Raw genomic sequence first — 25,883 nt, forward strand, 5'->3', positions numbered from 1 at the left:
AAAACCTCTAGTTCTATTTTATACTAAGTCTGGCTGCTGCACAGTGCCTGTCAATGATGCAAAGCTCTGACTGGATATGAAATGGAGTTCTCCTAAAAGGTTCTGAGTGGAGCACGTCACTCACTAGATCTTGCCCCACCTAAGTGTAGCCAAGGGTTGACAATCACCCACTCTATGATCAGCAGTCTACCTTTCTTTGCTCCTGATCTAAGAAACTCTTTTCCAACCTCTGTCATTCAGAGCACAAATTCAGATTGTGACACATGGCAAAAGCCTAGATTTCTATTTGACCCAGGAACCGCCTCCTGCTTTGTCCTGAAGGTTAGCCCCCAAGACTGAGGAGAAAAGAGGTTAAGCAGATGAGACAGAAAATCCCATCCAATGACTATCACGTGAGCTGGCAACTGGGGCCAGGGTTGTGGTAAGAAAAAGAAAGGCAGTTTTTAGACTGGGTTCATCAGCTGTGTATGATCCACTGATATTTGGCAAAGGAACCTATCTGAACGTTGAACCAAGTAAGTGACTCGTTGTTTTTCTTTTGGCCACTATGTTTGGCAATTATCTTTGTTAAATATTTTCCCAACTCATCAGCTTGGGAAACACTTCTTAGGTTGTTGAAAATCCCTCCAGCAGGTAATTTAGGAAGGGATGGTTTGAGGGGCAGGGACTGAGTTTCTGATACAATCCAGGGTGGGTACGTGCTGCAGTAGTCTTCTTGGTCCACTCTCCGTCCAGGAGAGTTTTTGTGGCCTTCCCTCTACCTGACTAGCCTTAGCAAACCAGCTTACTTAACACCCATGCATTCACCATGTACAGATCTGGGCAATGACCAGACCTGCACTACAGCACATCTAGTAAATATGAGGTGCAGTGGTGAGCATGTTAGACCAAGAGGTCAAAGACTGAGTTCGAATCCTCTTTGACGAGCTCTGTGACTTCACTGAACTCGAGTTTCCCTCTAGCTGGTTCAAATGATTTCCCAGGTGTCTTCCAGCTTTAGCACACTAAAATCCTGATTATCATCCAGACCAATTCTAAGGGACAATATAGTAGGAAAAGCAAGGAAGTCCAATGATGTGAATGTCTTATGACCCAGTGGGAATTCTGGGATTTAATGAAAAAAGATGCTGAAAAAGGAATCAAAACTCTCCCTATGTGTCCATTACTTAGACTTTGTATGACTTCAGGGGTTTTGACAAGTGACAGCTGAGGCTCCTTTCAGTCCTGTCATCTATTAAGCTGGTTCAATTAATGGAATCTGGGGTCTGGAGACCTGAGAGTCAGGCCCAGCTCAGCCACTATGTTAACCACGCTTAGCTCCAGCGACTCCATCTGTAAGATAGATCTAATAATATCATCTCATGGAGTTTGTTACAGTAGTGTTTTTTGAGGTAGTGTAAGCACAAGCCATTTGTAAGTAGTAAAGTACTTATAGAAATGGTGGTCATCTATGAGTATTAGCATCCTTTTAATAGACTCCAAGTCTTTTTCATCAATGGCTCTTGGTCCAGCCATCGTGTCCTTCCACCTCTAACTGAGGCATAGTCCTTTCTGATTGACTTGAACCTTACAGTTATGTTTCTGCTGACAATAGCCATTTGACAGTTAATTCCTTTTTCCCTGTGAAAATGTGATCCTGAAGCAAGATCTAGGGGTAAGAGATGACAGGTTTGAGGAGATAATAGCAGTAAATATAGGGACGTCCCTCAATGTCAACACTCAGAAGATAACACACATCAAAGAAGCTGCCAACGTGAAATGCTTAGATCTCAGAAACCCTTGCAAAGTTCTATGTCTCTAGCTAACCCACCTCCTTCCAAACAGATGCACTAGGCAGGGGAAAAATAGGGAGTAAGGTTTTTGGTCATGATGTCTGAAATGGTGGGCTGACAGCACAACTCACCTTTGGAAACGGGACTCAATTCATCGTGGAACCGAGTAAGTTATGCATTTTATTCAGTGTGTATATTCCCTTGGAGTTGTGGCATAGTCCTGAATAAACGCAACTTCTTGAGAAGTTAGGAGGTTCTAAATGGGAAATCCATTGTTGTTACAAAGAGCCAGGGTAAAACTGGAGGACAAATTCACTAGGTTTCTCTTAAGAAAATATTCTACGTATGCTTGGAAGCTCTGTTCTGAGGATTAGTATTGATAAGTCTTCTACAACTGCTTAAATAAAGCCCTTGGTCAGGCTTCTGGCCCTCTGGTCAGGGACTGGGACCAGGGAAAAGGCAAGTTCTAGATAAGGAGAATCTTTCCACTGTTAATGAGGAAAAAGAGTCACAGTCACAGCGTAGGAAGAGGGAGGGTTAGAAAGAAGAAAAACATTATTAAAGAAGGAGTTAGATCAAAATAGTCTTCTCTGCCTTAGACGATAAAAGCCAATCTGCCCTTGTCTCTTTTTTGCTGAGAACTTGCATTAAATCATCGTACCTGGCTCACACTAAATGTTCTCCAAGGTCCCATCCTCGTCTGGCTCTGCCGAGAACCATAATGTGCTCACCTCCCTTGTTAGCCCTGAATCTGAGGATTCTGTAAAGGTTCAGGAGCCTACATCCAAAGTAGAAACTCAGCCCCCAACTTCAAGACAATAGCGAAGTAGTGGTGCTTTCCTAGAGATATTGTCCCCTGGCAGTCTGTTCCAGTGTTTGGAAATCCAGGGGTCATATTCAGGTAGTCTGGGTAGCTGCCAACAATCAGTCACCGGGACCAGTCCAGAGAACAACAGTCTTTCAGATGCTTTCCAAAATGCCAAAACCAATGGGGCATTGGTTAGATTCTGATTTTGTTTATTTCAGAAGAAATAAAAAGTGGGGAAATATACATGAATGTGGGTAGGCGATCTGACAGTCCTGAAAGGGACTGGTAATGTCAACGGGGTCTCTGCCTCTCAGAGGGTAATATAAACTTACACGCATACTTGATTGCCTCTTGCTTCCAGGGAAATAGTGGAATTTGGTGAGTTTTCTTATCTTTGAAGGGAGAGAGACCAGAGCAATGAAAAGAAGGAAAGAAACAGAATCACGTTGTAACTGATTGCAGTCTGATTGATGTTAGGCAAATTGCATCTGAGCAAAAAGTGTTGTGTTTCATTTTCCCTTTAAATCATTTCCACTTGAGATTCAGAGCTATCTGCAGTGCTAGAATCAAATCTCTGAGGCTGTGCCTTTGGGAGTCTTCAGAGATGAAACTGATGCTTAGCCCCTCTGTCGAGATGCTGACCTGAGCTCTCCAATTGCTTCTCTGGTTTTCTCTTCCTGCAGTGATCGAGTGTAATATGATGATATGAAGCTCAGGTAGGGGGACTGAGAATTTCAAATCAAACCCCCAATCCTTAAAGTTTTGGCAACCTATAATGGCCCTATACAACCATCCTTCCCTTTGCCTAACTCTAGCCCTAGACGCTTGATATTTTGGTGATAAGACAGAGTAATCATCCTTAAGTTCTATTTCACATGATTACTCTGTCCTCCTGAGGCTTGTATCTGGATCCAGACTCAAGAGAAATTATAAAACAAAAATAAACAATCCAAAGCAAGAGCTGGCTTCTCTGACCTGTATCCATGACACATAGCACCACTGGGATCCCCTGTCAGCTACCAATTTCTTGTTCAACCCTCAGGTCCTTAGAAAGCCTTTCCATGGACTCAGGGAATTAGAAAGTAGGTTTGTTGTTATTGTGAGACTCAGTCTGAGTGATGGGGAAGAAGTTAGGTTTCTGATCAAAAAGGTGGATTGTGACCCAAGAGAAGGGAACCAGAATATGAGAACAAGATCTGTGTCTAAACCCTCCTCAGCCTAACATTCATTACAAGAAATGTCAATATTCAGTGCCCCATCCCTACTCCCAAGCTAATGTGTTCTTCTTGGAGAGCCCTCCCAATAAACGGGATGTTAAATTTTCCATCCTGAAGGCAGCTATTTGTCACCTGTCACCCTCTTCTCTTGCTCTGTCTCAGCCCTGTCCCCTGTCCTAGTGCTTCTTGGCTGGGGATTTCATGCTCACCTCCTTACCCAGCAGTTAAACTATTATTAGCTTCAAAAGGAACTGAGACTCTATGAGTTCGACCCCTGATCTAATCAAGGGCAGCTTTGTAGCTCTCTGAGTGGTGGGGTCTCGAGGCTGGGACCCAGGCTGGGGAGGCAGGATACAGATGTTCTAGCCCAGGCCCCAGGGCCAGCCCCAGGCTGGTTACCTGTGAGGCAGCGTCGCAATGTGCTCCTGGGACACCCGACAGATGTTTTTTGGAGCTGGCACCAAACTCTTCGTGGAGCCCCGTGAGTTGATTTATTTTCCATACATTTCTAGGGAGAAATTGACTCCTGGGACTAGGGTTGCCATCCAGTTTGCATTACGTGAAAAAGTATAACTAGGAGATGGAGTAGTACAGATGGAGTGGGCCACAGTAAAGACACTAGGCTGAGTAGCTGAAGTAGCTCTGTAACTAGTTTTACTTAAAAAAAAAAAAAAAAACTTATTTCTGAAATCTTCAGAGCAGCCCAGAAAGCACAAAGAAATCTAGAAGAATTACACTAATAGTTGGAGCATCAGGTGCCAGAGGGGCAGAGGCCCAAATTCTCCAAGGTGGTTGCTTCATCCTTAGGCATCCCTTTAGCTAAGCTGACTAGTGTGAATGCCTTGTTGCCACCTGTAAAATGTCCTGCAGCTGGAAGATTTAGGAGAGAGATGGTCACCCTGGTCAGAGTAATCAAGTAGAGCAAACTTACCTGATTTGTGTTCAAGTCAAATCCCATGTTGGCAGAGATCTTTGAAACTGTGAGTGACATTTGTTATCCATGTTGCGATGCTTAGGGAACCAGTAAGACACTCTATGAGAATCTAGAACATAGATGACTTCTAAGTTTATAAATTAAGAAAAACTGTTCAGGAAAGGTATACACTTCTTTTTGTATTGTTTACCAGCACATAACCTTAGCATTAGATGGGTACTCATAAAAAGAGAAAGTCTGAAAATAAAATAACAATTGCCCAAACAAATAGCACTTTGCAATACATGCTGAAATGTAATTACATTTGTGGACCAAGGAGAAAGCCTGGAAATTCTCAAAAGATAAGCGATTACATCTTTAAAGTTTAGACTACAATGTAGTGCAAATTTTATACAACTTCAAATTTTGGTTTAGGTCTAATTTAAAATAGACTAGGTTACATATGGCAACTATACTGTATGCACCCCATTTTTTAAAAAAGGTTCAATTCAGTCAGATAGCCTTTTCTTTGGTTACCATGATACCAAAGAATGGGTTAAACACTTTACTTTCAAACAATTGTTTTGAACGGATAGACATTAATTGAGAAAGAGTTCTGAGAAAAATCTTTTACCAAACCAACGCATTATGCTCTATCTGAAATGCTGAGTAACAGATTCAGAGCTCAATATCTTAGTGTATGACCTTCTTCAGACATCTGTCTTGTTGGTTATATCACATTATTCAAATTATTCAAGCCAGGTCTCTCCAGCCCAAAGTGATCATTAGCAACTGCCTTTGAAATTAGGTTTTTAAATCCCAAGCAAGGCTTAATTATCCAACTAAATCAGACCAGGACTGGGTCACACTCTTAAGTAATGAAGGAGATAGGGTTATTTTGGTTTTGCTTTTTAGTGGATTAGTTTCCTTTCTCTATAACTTATTTTCAAGCTCCCTTGAAAATCAACTGGAATCCATCTCACCAAAGTCAGTATCATAAGCGAGAAATGCCACAGTTCTGGAGGGAGGTGACTGAGCAGAACGTGTGGTTTCCAAGCCGTTACTGCTGGGGTTATCGGTGTCTGTTATCAGTGGCTTCAGCTATGCCGTGAAACAAAACAATGAAGGTTTTCTCCTTCCACGTTCCAGGAGAGCCCTTTGAAAAATCCCCAACCCCCCTCTGGTTTTAAGGAAAGAAAAAGATGCATATACAGAGTAGCAGATAGATGATTGTCCAAGATGACGCATGAAAGGAGAGAAGGCCAGGAGGAGACCCAATTATTGTTAAACAGTGTTCCACAGCTCCACTTAGAACAAAACAAGAAGAAATGGGTTTAAACTGGTTTTATGATCCTAAGGACCTCTGCGAATGATAGCTGTAATTCTCTGATTAAAGACTCAAAAGAAACTGTAGGGTGGTCCCTTATAAAAGAATAAGAATTCACCTGAAGGCAGAGAGATGGACCACTTAACTTTAGCAGATCCCTTCCAGTCCAAAAAATGGGGATGACACACTGAAGTGACACAAACACCTCCATCCGCAGAGTGTTGGAACCAGTTATATAGTCCTTCTCAGACCTTGCCCTCATCTCATTCCAAGGGCTCATGCATTTAAAATAAACCAACTGATTCAGAGAGATTTTCAGCCTAACTGGATTGTCCAGAGGACTGTTTAATAAAACATAAATATTTGAAACTCAAAAGACCCAGACACTTCTTTGTATTTGTCATTTTCTATCTCTGCTCCCAGCCATATCTCTTAGCAGCTCCTAACTAGCAGTCAAACTGCTGTCTTTCATGTCTACTTCTCTTGGCCATCCTTTCATAGAGGTGCTAACAAGCTCAGGTCACTAACAGGATGCAGGAAAGTCTGGATTGTAGTGTTTGGCCCCAGAGGAATTGAGGAAAACATCATGGTTTAACTCCCACACATAGATAATCATCTCACAAAATAAATTGATTATATTTGCAGAAATGCAGGCCGTTGCCAACCCATCCATTTTTGTCATGAAAAACGGGACAAATGTCGCTTGTCTGGTGAAGGAGTTCTACCCCAAAGACGTAACTATAAGTCTGGAATCATCCAAGATAATAAGAGAATATGACCCTGCTATCGTCATCTCTCCCGGTGGGAGGTACAGTGCCGTCAAGCTTGGTCAGTATGGAGATCCAGATTCAGTGACATGTTCAGTTCAACATAACAAACAAACCTGGCGCTCTACTGACTTCGAAATGAAGAAAAATACTTCAGGTAGGTCCTATCTGGCCTCAAGAGGCTGTGATTGTGGGGAAGAAAAGTCAAGGGAAAGAGGAGTTAGAGATGTAAACTCTTGACAGATCTCTCAATATGGCATCATGCTGGAAACAAGACTTAGGCTCAGACTCAAGACTTAGGCTAATTCCCATCATTGACTAGGAATTAAACTCTCTGCATCTCCGCACTGGAAACTAAGATAAAGCCCATCTTATTTCATCCCCATCTCTCCTCTTCACCAACCCCTGTCTCCTTCATACTAAAGACTCTAGGGTTGAAAATTCATGTGAGGTCTAATCTAGTGTGAATGCCATAACAAAGGGCAGCCCAACTTATCATGGTGTTAATTATTCTAGTTGTTCTTACAAATTAGAGGCATACCTGGATGTGGGCCTCATGGTACAATGGAAAAAAGTCTCAGGACAGGAAGTATGTTGACTGTGCAAATAGCTATAGGACCTTAACCAAGTCACTTCTCTGGTCCTTAGTTTACTTACTTAAAGTCTACGTAAGTAAAACCTGAAATCCGGTTTTAAAACCTGAAATACTTTGAGCCTCTCGGTTATTATTGTAACCCTGACCACTGCTGTTTGTTCCAGAAAATTCAAAACCAAGGGAAACTGAAAACATCAAGCAAACTCAAACTCCAGAGACCTGCTATGAGCCCCAAGGTTAGTTGAAACCAAAGGGCCAACTTCACTATTGAGGTTAAAGCGAATTCTGTCATTGTCAGATGGGGCCCCAAATCATTCTATTTCAAAAGAAAACAAAAATCATACCTGAGCCCAGCTGACTCCCTCTGACTCTCTAAGCAGAGTTTGCCTGGCTGCAAGCATGGGTTTTTCCAAAGCTTGCCTTGCTGGATGTGAATAGCAGCCTTAGGTCTCTGAAGGCTGCCTGACACCAAGCTGGGCTTCAGACCAGGAAGAATGATGGTGATTCAGGGCAGGCTGGTTTCGGTGCTGTGGGTCCAATTTCTGGAAGGAAATTTAGTCTCTTGCTGAAGCCACCATCTTCATTCTCATTCAATTGCAGTTCAAGCCGAGAAGGTGAACATGATGTCCCTTGCAGTGCTGGGACTCCGAATGCTGTTTGCCAAGAGTGTTGCCATCAATTTTCTCTTGACTGCCAAGTTATTTTTCTTTTAAGGTAAGAACTAGCTGCTTCTTATTCCTACCTCCACCCAAACTATGTTGCACATGGAGGAAAGGAGTTTAGGAATGGTAAGAAGCATTGAGCAAGGAAAAACACATAGAGACATATTATGATTTCCTAAGGTGGACCTTTTCAGATACTCAGCATAACACCCCATCTCCTGTTAGCCTTTTATTTCAAGCCAGACTCAAAATCCATGTAATATAATATAATACAAGCCGATAATCCTCACCTCCAACTCAGGAGCTAAAAAAATTGGACCCAAACAGGAGAAATCTTTTTCTTTACTGCTAATTTTGTTTATATGGCTGAGGGACCATGGGCTTTTTGCAAGGCCATCAGTAAAGCTTCACTTGAAGAACGTTCAGGGGGAGCAGAACCTATCTTTGCCCAGACAAAGGGGATGTCAGCTCTCGATCGTTAATCATAGGACTCGATGTGTAGACCAGCCTATCTCTGGGATGAACCTATGGTCCCATCCTTAGTGAACAGCTCACAACTAGCCACTCGGGATGCATGCAAAGTTGAGGATGAGATGTGAATTATTTGCCTGTTACTTGCATTCCCTCTTCTGGTTATCTTAGACATGAAATTTGACCCAGGGCTTAGGTTTGCCTATGTCACTAACTCACTATGTTACCTAGGCCAGGTTGCTGCACCTCTCTGGGCCTGGGTTATCACATCTGTAAAACAAAGGAGTGGAGAATAACTAAAGGAGAGCAGATGGGTTTTATGACCTGTGCCAACATTGATAAACTGATAGTGACTAGCTGAACTATCACCACGTGTAGAAGGGAAATGTGCCAGGATAGATTAGTGATGTCTGCAACGGTACAACCACAGCAAGTACTGGCCATCCCCAGACTGCATGACTGCTGTGATTCCTTCCAGCACTGACAGTCTATGATTCTATAACTCTGACAATTTTCCTTCACTTGCAGGCTGACCGGCATGAGAAGGCTACACGCCCTGAAAGAAACCAAAAGCCTACAGAGGTGCTATCTCCTAGGCTTTCAACTTCCTGGTGGTTTAAGTTGACCCGTCCCAGCCTTGCTTAAATGGCTGTTACCCAAACCAATTTTCCTTTAAAGGCAACAAACCCAGCTTATCCTTCAGCCTGATGAAAGACAGAAGTCCTGGGGAGTGGGGGCTTATGGTCCCAACTGTTTTACATGCTGCTTTATAAAAGGATACAGAGATATGAAGGTATATCGGACACATTTTTTTTCCTACAACTGACACACTTTGAAAATGGTGTTTTGTTCCTTTGACTTTCTTTGCCTCCAGAAGTAGAAAGTGGGAGCCATCGGGTTCCTAGCTCCATTCTCCAAGAGGAAAATAGATCCTGGGCTTCTACCTAAACATAAAAGGCTCTGCTCAACCCAGCACTAGGTTAGCCCCAAACTAGCGTTCTCATCCACAAAGACACTTTCTGCTTTTCCTAGTATTTGACAAACAAAACTACATTTGACTCCCTAACACTCTCTGCCCAGGCAATGGGGTTTCTCAAATCTCATCTAAATACTCTCAGAGTTATTAGCAGAGATCAGAGTAAAATGCAGAGGAAATGTGTTTCTCTCTATTAATTGATTTAACGAACGTGAATTACTCCAAGTTCTAGGCACTGTACTGAGGGTGCAAAAATAAGTAAGACGTGGGTCTTGCTTTCAAGCAACTCATTGTGCAAGTGTTCTGGGAGGGAAGGACAGGAATGAGACCCCAAGATTTCCCCTGTAAGAACAGTGTCTTCATGCCCCCCTGCCTGCCCATTTGTGCCCAGGAAGTTTGAAGGCATTGGACCTTTGGTATTGATGGTTTTCTGCCATTCTTCTTTGTCTCTGTTGCATGTATTAAAGTGCATTGTGTGTGCCTTGCTTCTGGCTTTCCTCATTGCGGACCATCGCAGGGGGTAAGGGGAGCTGTGAATTCACTGGTAGTCAGACAAAAACCAAACTGAGTTTATAGGTCACACCGCAGCTTCCTGGGCCCCCAGCCTGCGGACTCCTGCCTCGGGGACCCACCCCTGGGTTTCCTGCTACTCCAACAACAGCAGTGGCCCTGGTGTGGCCTCTGAGCTCTGCTCCTCCCACCTCAGCAAGGCCAGCTTTTTCTGGGTGCGCGAACCCAGGTAGCAAAGGTCTAGCAACTGAGCGCTGTGGGTTCCTCAGCATCTATGTGGGCTGTCAGGCGGGGGCTCATGAGTTTACAAGTGAAAGAACAACGTTCATCCACAACTCCCCGCCTTTGCCATCTGCAGACTCCCATGTCACGTCCTCACAACCCAAACCAAAGAAAGGAGGCAGTGACATTCTGAGTCAATGAGTTTAGGACAATCTAGATGGATAAGCCAGGTCCATCCAGGGGAAAACTATTAAAAGATTCCACACATCTTCACCTCATGTGCATCAAGAATGCCTGTTTCCAAAACATTCCCATCTGTTACCCTGGGCCATTCTTAGAATGTTTCTCTGAAGTTGCTAAGAACAAAACAACACATCCTCATTTTTCAGATGGAAAAAAATATGTCCCCCAGAAAAGGTATGTACCCTGTTCAAAGTCATTCAGAGAGGCAGCGATATTTCTGGGAGCAGAACAAAGTTATCAGGAGTGCCAGCCCTGAGTTCCTTCTACAAGAGCACAGCACATCCCAGAGACAGGGAAGAGGGCTTGTTTTGAAGTTCAGCTAGGCTGAACTTCAGGATAGCCCTGTACATAGCATATGAATGAGCCACCCTCTGGCCTACTTTGATCATCAGTGAAAGGCATCCTAGTATTTTATAGGACCATGAATTTCTTCCACAAAAAGGATGCTCCTGAAAAGATTTAAGGCAGGAGCCAGAGGGGATTGCGGCTGCCTTCTGGTGTGGAGACCATGCTATCGTGGATTATAGTCTTCCAGAGCTTTCACGTGTAGAATCTCATGTGACCCCGAAGGAGTCTCCAGGAGATTAGTACACACGCTCAGTAGGTGGCAGAACAAAAGCCCCGGAGGCTGAGTCATTTGGCCTGATCCTTTGACTCCCTCACGCATGTCTTTTCCATCCCTCTCTATAGCGACTGCTCTCCACCTGCCTGTGTTGAAGCCCAGATATACTGCTGCCCAAGCCACCTCCTGATACAGCCTCCTAGGGTGCAGCTGCGAGGGAGCCCCCAGAAGTGCAGCCCCACACCCCTGGCTCTGTCATTAACCAGATCAGCGACCTTCCGAATGTCCCTCACTTCTCTGGGCTTCAGTGCTTTTCCTATAAAATAACGTCTAAGGCTTCTACTATTTCTAAGATTGCATCTAATAACTCTAATAGTTGTTTTAAGGAAGAGACACCCGTAGAAGTAGAGGAAGGAGGGATGGATTCCCAGGGCAGAGGGTATATCTATTTTTGACATCACATTGTTGGTTTCCCCTGGAGGTAATTCTCTCCCCTGGGGATACCACTGAGCTCCAAACTCAGGGACTTTGAAGCTGGGATTCTGGTTTTCACAGACAGCTTTCTGGGAATATCTCAGTGCTCTTCAGTGAAAGAAAAATGTTCTCCAAACACAGTAAGTGAAATGGAGGTGCCGAAGAGAATCCAGGAGAAATAAGGTGGCTGCACTAGAAGATGCAAATGAAAGGTAAACCAGGGAAATTTTTTAAAGTAAGTAACTTTGTGTCCAATTTGAGTCTTAAAAGGAAACAGGCCAATGCACAGCAATGGATGAATGATGGAGACCAAAATAAAGACACTTCCGAAAGGCTCTCCTTAAGTTGGCCCTTCACCAGCCCCGTCCTGGTACGCTCCCGGCACACGCAGCACACCCTTGTCAAGCCCTGCTCTGTATCAGGCACGACCTGGGCACCGGAGTCTCTCAGACGTGCAGTCTCCCTTCCCCACCATGGGCACTCGGGCAGCCAGGGCCCTCTGTGTCAGAAGTGGGGAGATGTCTGCTCCACTGGAAGCCAGGGTGCTCCCCTGGATGTGACCAGGCCTTTTCTTATTTGGCAGACACGTTAGGGTACCTCTAAAGGCCAGACTGGACCACAGAATGACAGGGAAGAAGGATGCTGTGTCCAAGGACATGAGCTGTCCGGAGAGGCAGCTCTGCCAGGCTGTGCCCAGGGGTTTGTGTGCAGACTTCCTGGACACCTGCATCACTGTGGGAACTCAAGGCACAGTAGTAAGTGGCACTGTCTTCAGTCCTCACTGAGGAGATCACCAAGTGGAAGGTTTTGTGGGTCAGGCTGTACTGCACGGAAAATCTACCCCGAGCAAAATCCGCATCATAGGATGTAGTGCTATCCCTGTACAGGACAAACTGGAAGGAACGATCTGGTCTTATTTGGTACCAGTATAAGTCTGGATCTGAGAGTGCGGTTTGGAAAATGCATTGCAGTGTCACCTCACTGCCACTCGCCACTGTCTGCTCCTGGGAAATCTGGGTCACTTGGTTACACAGCACGTCCTTGTCTGTGAAGAGAATAAAAGAAGAAAACAGTGAAGTCTTACACTCCGCAGGCACTGGGTCCAGCACAGGCCCATCCGGAGGGAACTCAATGGGCAGAGGCAGGGGAAAGACAACAGAGATGAAAATTAAAGGCAGAAAATAACTGGAAAATCCAGTGTGAATAAGAAAGAGCCCAAGCCTTGGAAAGTAAGAAAAAGGGAAACGGGCGATAGAACGAGCAGGACATGACAATGAGTGTACTTACAGAAAAACAAAAGGCTGAAGCCCACAAGAAGAATCATCTTCTTTTCATATCAGGGAGGAGGATATAGAAGAAAACTGGGCTCCTTAAATCTCTGAGACCGTCTCAGTGCTTCTGAAGGGAAGGAGATGGGAGGGAAGTGAGGGGAGCAGGGCAGCCCTGACGGTCACGTGACTGAATTAGCTGTAACTCTCTGGGGAGCATGCTTCCAACCCAGGAAAAGTTGTTGCTATTGTTTTTGTGGTCCTCAATCCATCCTGAACTAATCCTTTTGTAAAACACAATGAAAATGAATTAGTTTTTAAAAAAGAAAGAGAGACTGCAAGTCCAATGATCAAGTACATCGGTATCAAATTGCCCTAAAAGTGGCTTATCCTCCATTTCCGCATCCTCTGGTCACAGACCGGGTACCAGTCCAGGATCGCACTTTGAGTTGCACGGTCACACAGCATTAGCACAGCTGCACACACCTGAAGTACTCTATACGTGGAATAAATGAATGAGGACCTTAACCTAGCCTTACATATTTGTGTAAAAAGAAAAAGGAGAGGGCTGGATGAGGTCATTTCTAAAATCTGCCCTAGCCCTGAATTCTAGAACTCTCTTATTTTTGTTGTTGTTGTTATGTTTTTTTGTATTTTTTATTTTTATACAATTTTTAAATGCTGCACTCCACTGACAGTTATTGCAAAATATTGAACTCTTCTATTTCTCATGCTTGAGGGAGTGCTGTGGTCCTGAGAGCGCTCACTGCACTTCCCACAGCTTGATTTCCATCTCTCCCTCTGCAGCACACACTTGGCTCCAGCTGAAAACTTCTCCCCCCGGAAGCAGACCTTCCCAGTGGGTGAACTGCCGTGAGCGGGTTACAGGCTCGCTGAGACAGTGCTCACAGTGGACACTGGGACCTGGGGTGGCTGGAGCCCCGGGGGCCAGCCCCTCCCGGCCACATTTCAATACAAATATTGTCTTCTGGGTAAGCCAAGACATGACAACTGCTGGGAAGCACTGCCCTAAAAAATAGAAGATCGGGCTTCCCTGGTGGCGCAGTGGTTGAGAGTCTGCCTGCCAATGCAGGGGACACGGGTTTGATCCCTGGTCTGAGAAGATCCCACATGCCGCGGAGCAACTAGGCCCGTGAGCCACAATTACTGAGCCTGCGCGTCTGGAGCCTGTGCTCCGAAACAAGAGAGGCCGCGATAGTGAGAGGCCCGCGCACCGCGATGAAGAGTGGTCCCCGCTTGCCACAACTCGAGAAAGCCCTCGCACAGAAACGAAGACCCAACACAGCCATAAATAAATAAATAAATAAAATTTTTTTTAAAAAATAGAAGACCAACTTGCTCCCCCAAACCTAGGAGTGTTTCTAGGAGTACTTCCGGAGTTCCTTTGTTTCCCTGCCCTGCTCCCCCACCTCCAATTCATCAGGAAGGCCTGTCAGTTGCACCATGAAGTGTGTCTCCAGTGCATCCACTTCTCTCCACCGCCACTCCCACCGCCTCCCACCAACACCACCATCTCTTGTCAGGGCCACAGCAATAACGCCCCTTGTCAGGTCCCCTTGCTTCTGCTCTGGCCCCTGGACCATCTCCTCTGCAGGTCTTTATAAAATGTAAATCTGATGATGCCAGCAGGGCCTCCCTTCCTGGGCCTGTGACCCACTGCACATGGGGGATCTCTGCCCTCTGTGCAATCTCCCTGCACGTCCTCTCCTGCCTCTGTCACTCCGCTTCAGCAGCTGTGGCCTTCCTTCTGCTCCTCTACCTGCCTCCCTCTTCTAGGTCCCTGAAACTCTGCTTCCAGGTTTCCACAAATCTCAGCTCAAAGAGGCTTTCCCTGGCAAGTAAATTAGTCACTCACCTGGGTACCCAGAGTCACCCTCGATTCCACCTCTTATTTTCCCTCACATCACTATTTGTCATCATCAGGTTTCTACACGTTTATTATTTGTCTTTCCCTTCTCACCCCATATATGCATACACATACACCATCACGTAAGCTCCATGAAGGCAGGGCCTTGTTTATCTTTTCACTGATCTGTCCCAGCCCCTAGGACTGTGTCTGCCACATAATTGACAATCAACAAATATTTGTGAACAAGGGAATATAACTTTGTCCTCTTAAAAACTCACCAATGGCATGGATAAGTTTGCCGAATTTTTTTTTAATTTTTTTTATCGAAGTATAGTTGATTTACAGTGTGTGTTAGTTTCTGGTGTGCAACATAGTGATTCAGTTTTTTATAAATATATATATATTCTTTTTCATATTCTTTTCCATTATGCATTATTACAGTGTACTGAATATAGTTCCCTGTGCTATACAGTAGGACCTTGTTGCTTATCTATTTTATATATAGTAGTTTGTATCTGCTAACTCCAACTCCTAATTTATCCCTCCCCCAACCCCTTTCCCCTTTGGTAACCATAAATTTGTTTTTTATGTCTGTGAATCTGTTTCTGTTTCATAAATAAGTTTATTTTTGTCATTTTTTAGATTCCACATTTAAGTGATATCACATGATATTTGTCTTTTTCTGACTTACTTCACTTAGTATGATAATCTCTAGGTCTATCCATGTTGCTGCAAATGGCATTATTTCATTCTTTTTTATGATTGAGTAGTATTCCATTATATATATATATATATATATAGGTTGCTTCCATGTCTTGCCTATTGTAAATAGTAAGGTTGCCAGATTTAGTGAATAAAAATACAGGACACCCAGTTAAGTTTGCATTTCAAATGAAAAACAAAAAAACTTTTTAGTAATCATTGGGACTTGCCACATTTGGGATATATTTACTCTAAAAAGGTATTCGTTGTTTATCTGAAATTCAAATTTCACTGGACATTTTGCATTTTATCCGGCAGCCCTTGTCGTGAAGATTAGCAAAAGTGCACACCAGGAAGTCTGCAGCCCCAGCGTGAGCAGCCCCAGGCCCCCCGGCTGTGGAAGAGGCAGGGTCAGCAACGGGGCTGCTCTGTCTGATCAGCTGCTGCCAGGCCTGCACTGCCCCTGCAGGCAGGTGTCCCCTCTCAAAGGCACCAGCCCCTCTGCTGGGGAGAAGGCCACTTCAGAACTTCCCGCTCTCAGACGTTCACGGGCTCTAGCAGCCCCCAGTCAGTCTCTGGGAGTCTGTCCCTGTTCTACAGGTGTTGCCAGGCATGATATTCATGAGAGCTGAGTGTCCCCTTCCTGATCCAGGCAGTATAACAGTTAACACATTAAACTGCTGCTCCTCTTCTGATGGCCCACCCTCAGTTACATCTGCCCATACCCGAGAACAGAGCAAAGGGCTTCAAAACCCTCACTCAGAGGGACAAGCCCTCTCCCTAATCCTTCACACGGAGACCTCCTTGGGTGGTACATCATGAAACTCCCCACCATGGTGTCCTTCCAGCGTTCCTTGAAAGGCGTCCCTTCAGGAAGGGCGCTTCTCAGAACAGCAGTGCAGTGTCATGGTTAAGGAGTGGGGTTCCGGATCCAGACTGCTTGGGTTCCTATCAGCTCCAGCGTGTACTTGCTGTGTGACCCCGAACACGACCTAACCCCTCCAAGCCTCACTTTCTCCATCTGTAAAATGAAGTTGATAATAATAATACCTTTTTCACGGGACTGTTGGATAATTAAATGAAATAACGCATGCAATACACCCAGCAAGTGATCTAAGAACGCTAGGCATTGCTGTTGCTATTGTCATTTTTATGAAATAGACTGATGAATAAATTTCCTGAGAGCTTGAGTCTCATCAAAGACGTTGAGAAATAAGATGCTGAGTAAATCTAAAAACTAAAGTTGTGAAATCTGGCAAAAAAAAAAACAAAAAAACATGTTGTACCAATCGATGGCAAAAAAAAGTGACTCATCTTTCATTTGCTGTCATTGCTGTAAGCGTGTCATAGAGCTCTGCACTCCCCCGAGACCTGAGCCAGCTGCACTCATCCCAAACCCCTAACATGGGAAATGAGCCTGCTAGCCCACTGTCCTATGTCTTCCAAAGGTTTCAACAGGCTTGTTCATGGGAGACCACAATGTACAAGAGAGTGACCGCCAAAGTTTAGGGCTAAGAGAGACTCAAGATTTAATGACCTATTACAGATGTATTGTCCTTGAACTTCCCTACCCCATCTCCCTTAAACCTATCTGAGCAGTTCCCGCAGTCAGTGAGCACCCTGGACTGACTTTCATTAGCCCGAAACCACCACTCAGCAGAGGCCTTCAGACCTGGCGGGGTCCCAGGGATTTGGTAAACAAGCTACTCTTGTCCCAGGCTTGGACCTTGATCACTACAATCACTCAAAAAAAGGGACTTTTGGGCTTCCCTGGTGGTGCAGAGGTTAAGAATCTGCCTACCAATGCAGGGGACATGGGTTCAAGCCCTGGTCCGGAAAGATCCCACATGCCGTGGAGCAATTAAGCCCGTGCACCGCAACAAAGAGTAGCCCCCGCTCGACGCAATTAGAGAAAGCCCGCGTGTGGCAACGAAGACCCAACACAGCCAAAAATTAATTAATTAATTAATTAATTAATTTTTTTAAAAAAAGGGGACTTTTCTCCCAGTTTCTTCTGAGGTGGGCAGCTTTGTTTCTGACCTTACAGCGCCCTCTGCTGTTCTAATTAGCCCATCTCCATAAATGGGTCATACTAGAGGTTGGCAGAAAATAGGTCAGGGGAGGAAAATATTCTTTGTTCGGAACTTAAGTCAAAGTTGCTGCTTCTGTTCCCCGATCCCCTTTCAAGCCTGACACTGGCAGGTGCTGCTCTGTTGGCCCAAAGGACCCATCCTCCCCAGTCACTCAGAGCACTGTCTTCGAGGACATGAGATAGCACCCCACAAGGGTTGATGGGCATTTCCCTGTCAAGCAAAAGCCTACTGCAACAGTGAAGGACACAAGGAAATGTCTTTGGATGGATATGGACAAACATATCTCTTTTTTATGAAAGAATAGAAATGTGATTAAAAGGAGAAGCTTAGAAACATCTGAATGTGTGACAACGGCAGTGAGTCGTCTAGAGAAAGGGTTTCTGCATCACTTTCTTCCTGTGCCACATTCCGTTCCAGGAGCCCTGGGACAGACCTGGGTCGGTGGGTAAGAAGAAGCATGCCAGGGAGGGACCAAGGTCCAGTAGATGTCTTCCACCCCCAGGACCTCTGTTTGGGGGAAAAATCTTGCTGAAGGCTCTTTAGGCAAGAGTAAGCACGAAGAACGCTACCTCGGTTTGTTTCCCAAAGCCTGCGTTTGAAAGCAAGCTGTGAGGACAAAGAGATACTCCATGGTTTTACTGTTGCCACCTCTGAAGCAGCCTATGGAAGGAACAGTCTTGGTCCAGCCAGGTCAGTGATACCTTTCATGATGGGGCTGTGTGGGACCTGGCCTGATCCTTGCCAACCAGATTTCTCAAGCCATCGGCAGGATCTTCTCTCCAATTATTCCCCAGGCACGAGGGCAAACAGGTTATATCTCAATTACCAAGGGCTAGCAGTTGGTAGTAGCTACCTGGAGCACAGTTTTAAGAAGGATTGTGAACTATATGTAAAATAGATAAACAACAAGGATTTACTGTATAGCAGAGGGAAATATATTCAAAATCTTGTGGGCTTCCCTGGTGGCGCAGTGGTTGAGAATCTGCCTGCCAATGCAGGGGACACAGGTTCAAGCCCTGGTCTGGGAAGATCCCACATGCCGCAGAGTAGTTGGGCCCGTGAGCCACAATTACTGAGCCTGCGCGTCTGGAGCCTGTGCTCCGCAACGAGAGGCCGCGATAGTGAGAGGCCCGCGCACCGCGATGAAGAGTGGCCCCCGCTTGTCACAACTAGAGAAAGCCCTCGCACAGAAACGAAGACCCAACACAGCCATAAATAAATAAATAAATAAATTAAAAAAAAAAAAATCTTGTAATAACCTATAATGAAAAAATCAGAAATATATTTATATATAGAACTGAATCACTTTGCTGTACACCTGAAACTAACACAATATTGTAAATCAACTATACTTCAATTAAGAAAAAGAACTGAGGCCACATGCAGACTCAGAGGAGAGGAGTGATGTGTCTATTAGCAATATCTGCCCCAGAAGCAGGAACAGGAGGTAACACCACACCACTCTGTGTGTGCCAAGACCCCTGCTCTAGAGGTCAGTCCTGTAATGAGTCCCGCAGAGGAAGACTAATCAGAGCCAACTCTCTGTTGGGTTATCCTTTTGGTAAAGGACAAATTTCTAAATCTCTATCTTTCCCTTGGCTTCCCTGAGACCTCACGGGCCATTTGCCCCACTATCAATTGCCGTGGCCTGCAGCCTAAGAAATAAAATTTTTTAAATGAATTAAGATGTTCTATACCGCTCTTTAAAATTTTACACCCTGTGCCGAAACCAAACATTTCCCTTGTGTGGCTTATTCACTGTTTAACAGAGATAATCATACCTGGGCTGGCCAGGAGAGGCACTAAGGATGGAGACTACCCAGGGAAGATCCCTGTTCTCCAGAGTCACAGGAAGGAAGAAGGCAGGATTGGGACTTAGGTGTTCTGAGTTCTAGCCTCCGCTCTGCCTCTATCTACTGGCATGGGCTTGAGCAACGTTACTCCTCAGGGCCTGGGCTTCTTCATCCTTAAACTGAGGACATTGGCTCAGGCAGCTGCTAAGTTCCCTTCCAGGTCTTGCATTCTAGGTTGCTAATGTATGAAGCTGCAGATCTATCCTGAGAGAGTTATGGGTTTATATTCCCCTCTGCATGTTGCTTGAACTCCTCATTGCCCAGCAAGGGGAAAAAGCAAAGCACACTTCTTCACTGGGAGGTAGCATCATTTCTTGATGAAATATGTGTGACTCATCAGAGCCTGGAGGTTCGTGCCCAGATGCCAACTTGGAATCCAGTTATTATTGCATCTGGGAGAGAGAAAGTGCTGAAAACAGCCTTTGGGGAGAAAAACAAAACAGAACAAAACAAAAAAAACCATTAATTTGGCAAAAAAAAAAAAAAAAGAAGAAGTCTCTGCAGAGTGTGCAGAGTGTGATAACATTTCGATATCTTATTTATCATCTTCCTCCCTGAAATCTACTCTGCCCCCTCCTACCTCTGCCCTGACAGAGGGAAGGAGGGCAGACCTTTTCCAGGAAAGATAGGGCACCTGTGGCAGACAGAGAGTTGCCTCCGACTAGTGAGGAAGGAGAATGAAGTTGATGCCCCATCCCTTTCAACCATGCTGTTGCTTCTGTTTTTTGTAAAAGTGTTCACTCCTATGGGAATTGGGTTAATAGGAAACTGACATTTGGAGCCAAGACTAGAGGAATCTTGAAACTCAGTAAGTAATATCCGGCAGAATTAATTTTTTTTCATCTGAAAATTGTCAGAGAGATATTCAAGGGTTCTTTAAGGAATAAGAACAAAAGATTAATGTTTATTACAATTCAGTTCAATTTAACAAATATTTATTAAGTGCCCACAGTTTTTCCCAGGGATCATCTGGGCCAGCTTCTGAGGAGATGGTATCATTGCCCTAAGGCAGGAGGGGTTTTGTCAACAGATGAACAACGACAGCAGATTTACCTTTGAGACCCAGACACAGTTAACTGTGGCCCTGAGTAAGTAGCTTAGCTTCAGGGGAGAAAGAAATGTACACAACAGCGTGGATAATCTAATACACAAGATAATCAAAAACGTTATTTTATGATTGGCTTTAGCACATATTTCATTATTTTGTAGGGCAGGTTTCTCTTCTCAACTGTAAGTTTTCTTGATCTATTAAGTCTGTGGGGGGAAAGCTTTTCAAGAATCAATCATACATTTCTGAAATTAGGCTCGCCGTCAACACAGAAAGAAGTGGTACTTTTTGTCTTTCCCGTAATGAAAAAGGGGGCCTGGCATCCCTCCTATACTTGATGCCCACGGGGGTCTCCTTTCCTTTTGTAGGTCAAAACTAATGATGAACCACCAGCCAGTTATGGTTTTTATAGATCTGTACAACAGGGTGGGCAATAAAAAATTGCCTGCGAGATATTCAGGATACAGGGGTCTCAGCTGCCCAGGAAGCCAGAAAAGAACTTTGGACACCCCCCCCCCAACATGGTTGGTCCTGCTCTGCTCATGGCCTGAGTCCTGGGCTGCATTCGTAAGAGAAGGGCAACCCTAAGTGACCTTGCTCATGAAGCTGGCCCCCTACTGCGCCCCTAATCACACTAGAGACAGACTGCATCTGAGAAGGGGAAGTCACAGCCCAGCACTAAGAGGGACTTTTGGTAAAGGGCCCAGGCACTGTGTGAAGAGCACTGAGAAACCCACTTTTGGGAAGGGGACTCAGTTAATTGTAAGCCTGGGTGAGTACCTCCATTTCAGACGTAGTGTTAACAAAACCCCCTCAGCATCTAACACCTAGCAACCAGAGAGCTGACACCCTTGGCTAGATGATGAATTCCCTTATCCGTTGGGAAAAGACTGTAAATATCAGATCACTTTTCCTGTGGGTAAGCAAGAGCCTGTAGTTTATGTAAAGGCTTCAGCCCCTGTGGGAAAGAAGGAAACAGGAAATTTACGTTCGGAACCGGGACTCAAGTGAGAGTGAAACTTAGTAAGTACTAACTTTAAACCAAAGGTGTCAGTTTATTTGGTTTGGTTTTTGAATTATCTGGAAGCTCCAAAGAAAGAACACTTCCCCCTGAGGATTTGGTTCCAAAATTTTGACTTCAAACATCTAAAAAGATCTAATGTTAAGGCAGATACCAGGTTTGGAAAACTTTATTTCCCTGTATAATACGTAGAGACCTACTTTTCTATTCTCTGCTTATTTATTTTATTTTGTTTAGGAAATGGGGAGGAAGACTAGACACCCTGAGGGAAAAAAATCCATTTGCACAGCATTTTTGGATAGATTAGGTCCAGAGAATCAAATCAAAGACTAACAGCTCAGAAAGTCCTTAAAGACCACCAAACTCACTTCTTTAATTTTGCAAATGAGGACAGTGAAACTCAGAGAGGTTTGTGAACTTGCTCATGGTCTCACAGCTGAGCCTGGTCCAGGGCAAAGCCAAGACCGCTCATAGCTCTGGGCCAGGCCAGACCCAAGGGAAAGAAAACATCATGGTTCTTGACTAAGCAACTTCATTTGAACCCCAAACGTTCTTTATCCAAGACTTAGCGAGCTCAAAACAGAACCACCAAGTTCTAAAGGGAGATAACATCATTGCATGCCTGTTTGGGGGGGAAAGGTGGCTAAAGTCAGAATAGCTAAGCTCGATATGAGGGGAAAGGTGCAGCCATCTGCAGACTGAGGCAGAGATGCAAAAAGCCAAAATGAAAATGCTGGTCTTGTCTTCAGACAATTGACTGGGACCATCAAACACTACCTATAAATTCCGCAGAGCTAATTTCTCTCCCAGTGGGATTTTATATTCTATGATAGATTGCATCAGCTACGCAATTACTTTGGACCACAGAATGCGTATACAGAATCGGCTTGCTGAGCCTTCTTGTGTCTTAAAGTGGCAATCATCTCTGGACATATCTCTCAGCGCTGAAGCTCTGGGCTACCACAAAGAGAGACACCATCACTTATCCTGTCTTGAAAGCTTGGAGGCTGAAGGAAATTTTTAGTTCTTGGGAAGCTCTGCAAAGCTGGGTTCCTTAAATTAACCCCATAGGTTTTTGCAAAGCCCCTCAACATTGTGTTCAGCAAACCAGTGGCTCTAAGATGACATTTGGGAAAGGGACTCAGCTCACAGTGTATCTTGGTAAGTGGAGGACAGCACTGAACCCTCTTCTTGAAAATGATATGAGATCCTTTTTACAGTGACTGATGGGGATGTGGCTTCCTGGCCCATCTCCGCTCATATTTAAATCCTGCCTGGCTAAAAGATACCCTCTCCACATCTCCCAAAATGGTCCAACCATGAAGTTGCAGCTGGATACAGCTTTTGCTAAATTCTCACAAAATCACTTACCCTCCGCATCAAACTGCTTGGTGGTTCTTCTGTTGCCCTCACAGCTCTGCTGGTTTACCAGTTAGAGGAAGAGAAGTGCCCATGGACTTTAGGATTTTTAGGTCATTGTGAAAAGAGGAACATCGTCAATGTGTTTGGCTTCTGGGGAGGAAAATATTGATGATTTATTAATTGCTTACTATGTGCTAGGCAATGTGCTGCATGCTTTCGATCCATTACCACAGTCAACCCTTATACCAGCTATGTGGGTTAAGTGCTATTATTATCCTCATTTTATAGAAGAGAACTTTTTAAATTTTTATATTTTATATTTTTATAGAAGCACAGAGAGGGGTTGAGTAACTTCTTCAGATTGACTCAGTGAGACAGAGGGCCTGGAATTTAATTCTTGAGACTCAGCTTCCGGAGCAAAATGTTTACCAGTTGGGGGGATTATGTTTGGGCGGGAAACCACTGACACTTTGGTCTCCAGAGTTGCTAAAATAATCCCTAAAGAAGTGTGCTCTCAGCTAAGCAAGCCAGAGATTGAGCGGCAGGACCACTGCAACCCACCTACAGATCGTGGTCTGTATAACAGCATCACAACGCGGCAGCGTTCTCCCCACTTTACAGATGGGGAAGTGAGGGGCAGCAAGTTAAGGAACTCGCCCTGGGTTTCAAACCCAAGTCTGTCTGACCCCAAAGCCTGAGCTATTTCAATTAACTGCAACTGCCTACCAACTAAGCTAATCAGTCAATTAATGAAGGTAATCTAATGTTAGGTAAAGATGGATTAAATTGTTTCCATGGTCCTCCCTACCCCCTTTTCAGGAATGACGGTACAACTGTGTAATTGCACAACATTGTGTTTCTGCCTTTGTGCTTCCTCTGGGAGAGCGGGAGGAGCCTGGGTTCCCAGCACCTGGTGGAAGGGCCTTGGCAGTATTTGCAAAGCAGTCTGTGAGGGGTGTAACTCAGGGCGGATCTGAAAGACTCTTCTTTGGAAAGGGAATGAAATTGACAGTAAGCCCATGTAAGTCTGAATAACTAATGCTTCCAAATTTCTCTCTGGAACCCTGATTCCTAAATTTTCCATTTTCTTTTATAACGCAAGTCCAAACCGTGGCAGCCCCATTGGTGGATTCCAATTGAAACAGCCGTTGATGTGTACCTGCCTCCAGTGGGACTCTGCTGTTTACCCTCACGTGCTATTTTATCTAATAAACCAGAGTGACAGTGCTACTGCAGCATTAAACTAAGGAGTCAGACTGATAGAAAGTTTAATTTCGTGTTAGAACTGGTAGAATTTTCCATGGGACTAAGAGAAAATCAATGAACTCTCTGAGCCTCTCGTGTCTCCCTCTGTTAAATGAGGGAGGCAGTTCCTACTCCTGTTTTACCAGAGCAGGCATGCTGTGAGGGAATGTTGGTACATTTCCAACTAAGTGACAATAGTGCAAGGAAGACGGAGGGCCGCAGAAGGTCCATAAACTTTACCACCAGACCCTCATTATAAAAAGCGCTTTTATCAAGGGGATTCTTGGATGATAGATAAACATTTAAGTAGGTAGTAAGGGGAGTTTGGGCAGCTAAGTTTTTTCAGAGTCTCGTGTCTTCGTGTGGTACCACAGCCACTAATAAGCTGACATTCGGAAGAGGAACGACCTGAGTGTTAGACCAGGTATGTTTTAAAGAAGACGGCTTGTTTCTAAACATAAGCCGCCACTCTTAAAAATTCAGTGAAAGGTCACTGAATTACTCATCCAGTGATTAGCATCTTTGGGGACTTGGGGCCACAGGTCTTTCTGGCGAACATGATAATGCGGGCAGCCTCTAATGGATCCCCTTCAGGGCTGTTTCTTCAACACCTTTAAGCCCTTGGAAATGTTAAAAGCTGGTTTTTGTTGTTGTTGGAGATGTGTGTCTGACAAATGGAATCTGAACTAAAGTTTTAATGTGTCGGGGCAGAAAGCAGGAAGAAAGGATCTATTAGACTAAAGTACATAGCAACATAGCAACCCGACCCAAAGGAAGACAGTGAGATACAGCCTATTGATATAAACGACTGAATGACCACTCTCGGGTGAGCTACTTGTCTTCCCAAGGCCTCCATGTTGGTGCAATTAGGGGGGAAAATTGTCTAATCCCCATAATTCTCAAATTCTTTGAGCCACACCAAGTTGAGTAAAGCCATGTAAGATTTTCTGGTACTGACGCTGATCACAAGCTGATATTTAGGGAAAGGGTAAGATTGAAAGCAAGTATTCAAAATAGTCAGAAAGATCATGAACTGCTGAAAACAGGCCCCAGGATGCTGTTAATCACTACGTTTCTAACTGGGACTTTTTCAGCCTTGCCTTGGCTGAGCTCATCAGAGAAGCCCCTTTGGATACCCACTCGTTTCTGTGCCCCTCAGTGAAAAGGGGCAACTACACTGGCAAGTGTCAGGGAAGGATTCCCTAATCTTATATAATAACAACCCTTCTCTCCGGCTTGCAATAACCAGAGGGAGATTTTGAGTGCTACCTACCACTCTCAAAACAAATCAATTAATTCACTTGAATGTAGCTGAAATGTTACTCCATGAGGGAGTCTCTATTTACTACAACAGAAGCTCACTCCAGACAGCTGTCTGGGGTTTAACTTTTGCTTACAATTCACAAGAGATACCAACTACCCAATGGATACCTCAAAGTAAAACTTCTACTTTCATGGCCAAATTAGTATCCACATTAGAAAGGCTAGAATCAGGATGTCCTAGCGAGTATTATGTTAGCTCCAGATGATCTTCCTGAAGTCCCTTATGCCTAAAATAGCATGAGATTAAAAAAAAATGTTTCCACGCTGACCTGTGTGTCCAGTTGCTAACTAGAGTTCAAAGAGCAAGCCAGTCAGCTACCGTGTTTCCAAACTGGGTTGGATATTTACAGTCCTCCAGACACTAGCAATGATAATCAGAAAAGGCACATGCTATTCCATTTTTATTTATAATTCTCATCTCTCCCAGAGAACTGTTATAAATTTTCTCCCAGAGGTGTTATATTCATCCTTCTTTTGGTGCCTTTATTTGTGATGTGCACAGAGATGAAATATTGGTTGAGATTCAAAAAACATCTATGAGATTTACCTTAAGCTTTGCCTGTCAGAGAGATTCTAAGA

At 44.5% G+C, this 25,883-nt stretch overlaps 2 protein-coding genes across 2 annotated transcripts in view; both read left to right on the forward strand.

Moving 5' to 3' along the window:
- LOC102999818 (Ig heavy chain Mem5-like) overlaps window positions 1-9,188 on the forward strand; it is a 70,663-nt gene extending 61,475 nt beyond the window's left edge. Inside the window, exons 4-8 of the mRNA XM_028166031.2 lie at window positions 462-515; window positions 6,683-6,961; window positions 7,564-7,635; window positions 8,000-8,113; window positions 9,061-9,188. Coding sequence (XP_028021832.1) covers window positions 462-515; window positions 6,683-6,961; window positions 7,564-7,635; window positions 8,000-8,112 — 518 coding nt within the window. The 3' untranslated portion in view covers window position 8,113; window positions 9,061-9,188. The remainder of the gene's footprint in view (window positions 1-461; window positions 516-6,682; window positions 6,962-7,563; window positions 7,636-7,999; window positions 8,114-9,060) is intronic.
- The window catches only part of LOC103000087 (T cell receptor alpha chain MC.7.G5-like), a 277,458-nt gene that overhangs the window by 180,990 nt on the left and 70,585 nt on the right, over window positions 1-25,883 (forward strand). The window lies entirely within an intron of this gene.

Source organism: Balaenoptera acutorostrata, chromosome 3 (genome assembly GCF_949987535.1).
Source record: "Balaenoptera acutorostrata chromosome 3, mBalAcu1.1, whole genome shotgun sequence".
Classification (NCBI taxonomy): domain Eukaryota; kingdom Metazoa; phylum Chordata; class Mammalia; order Artiodactyla; family Balaenopteridae; genus Balaenoptera; species Balaenoptera acutorostrata.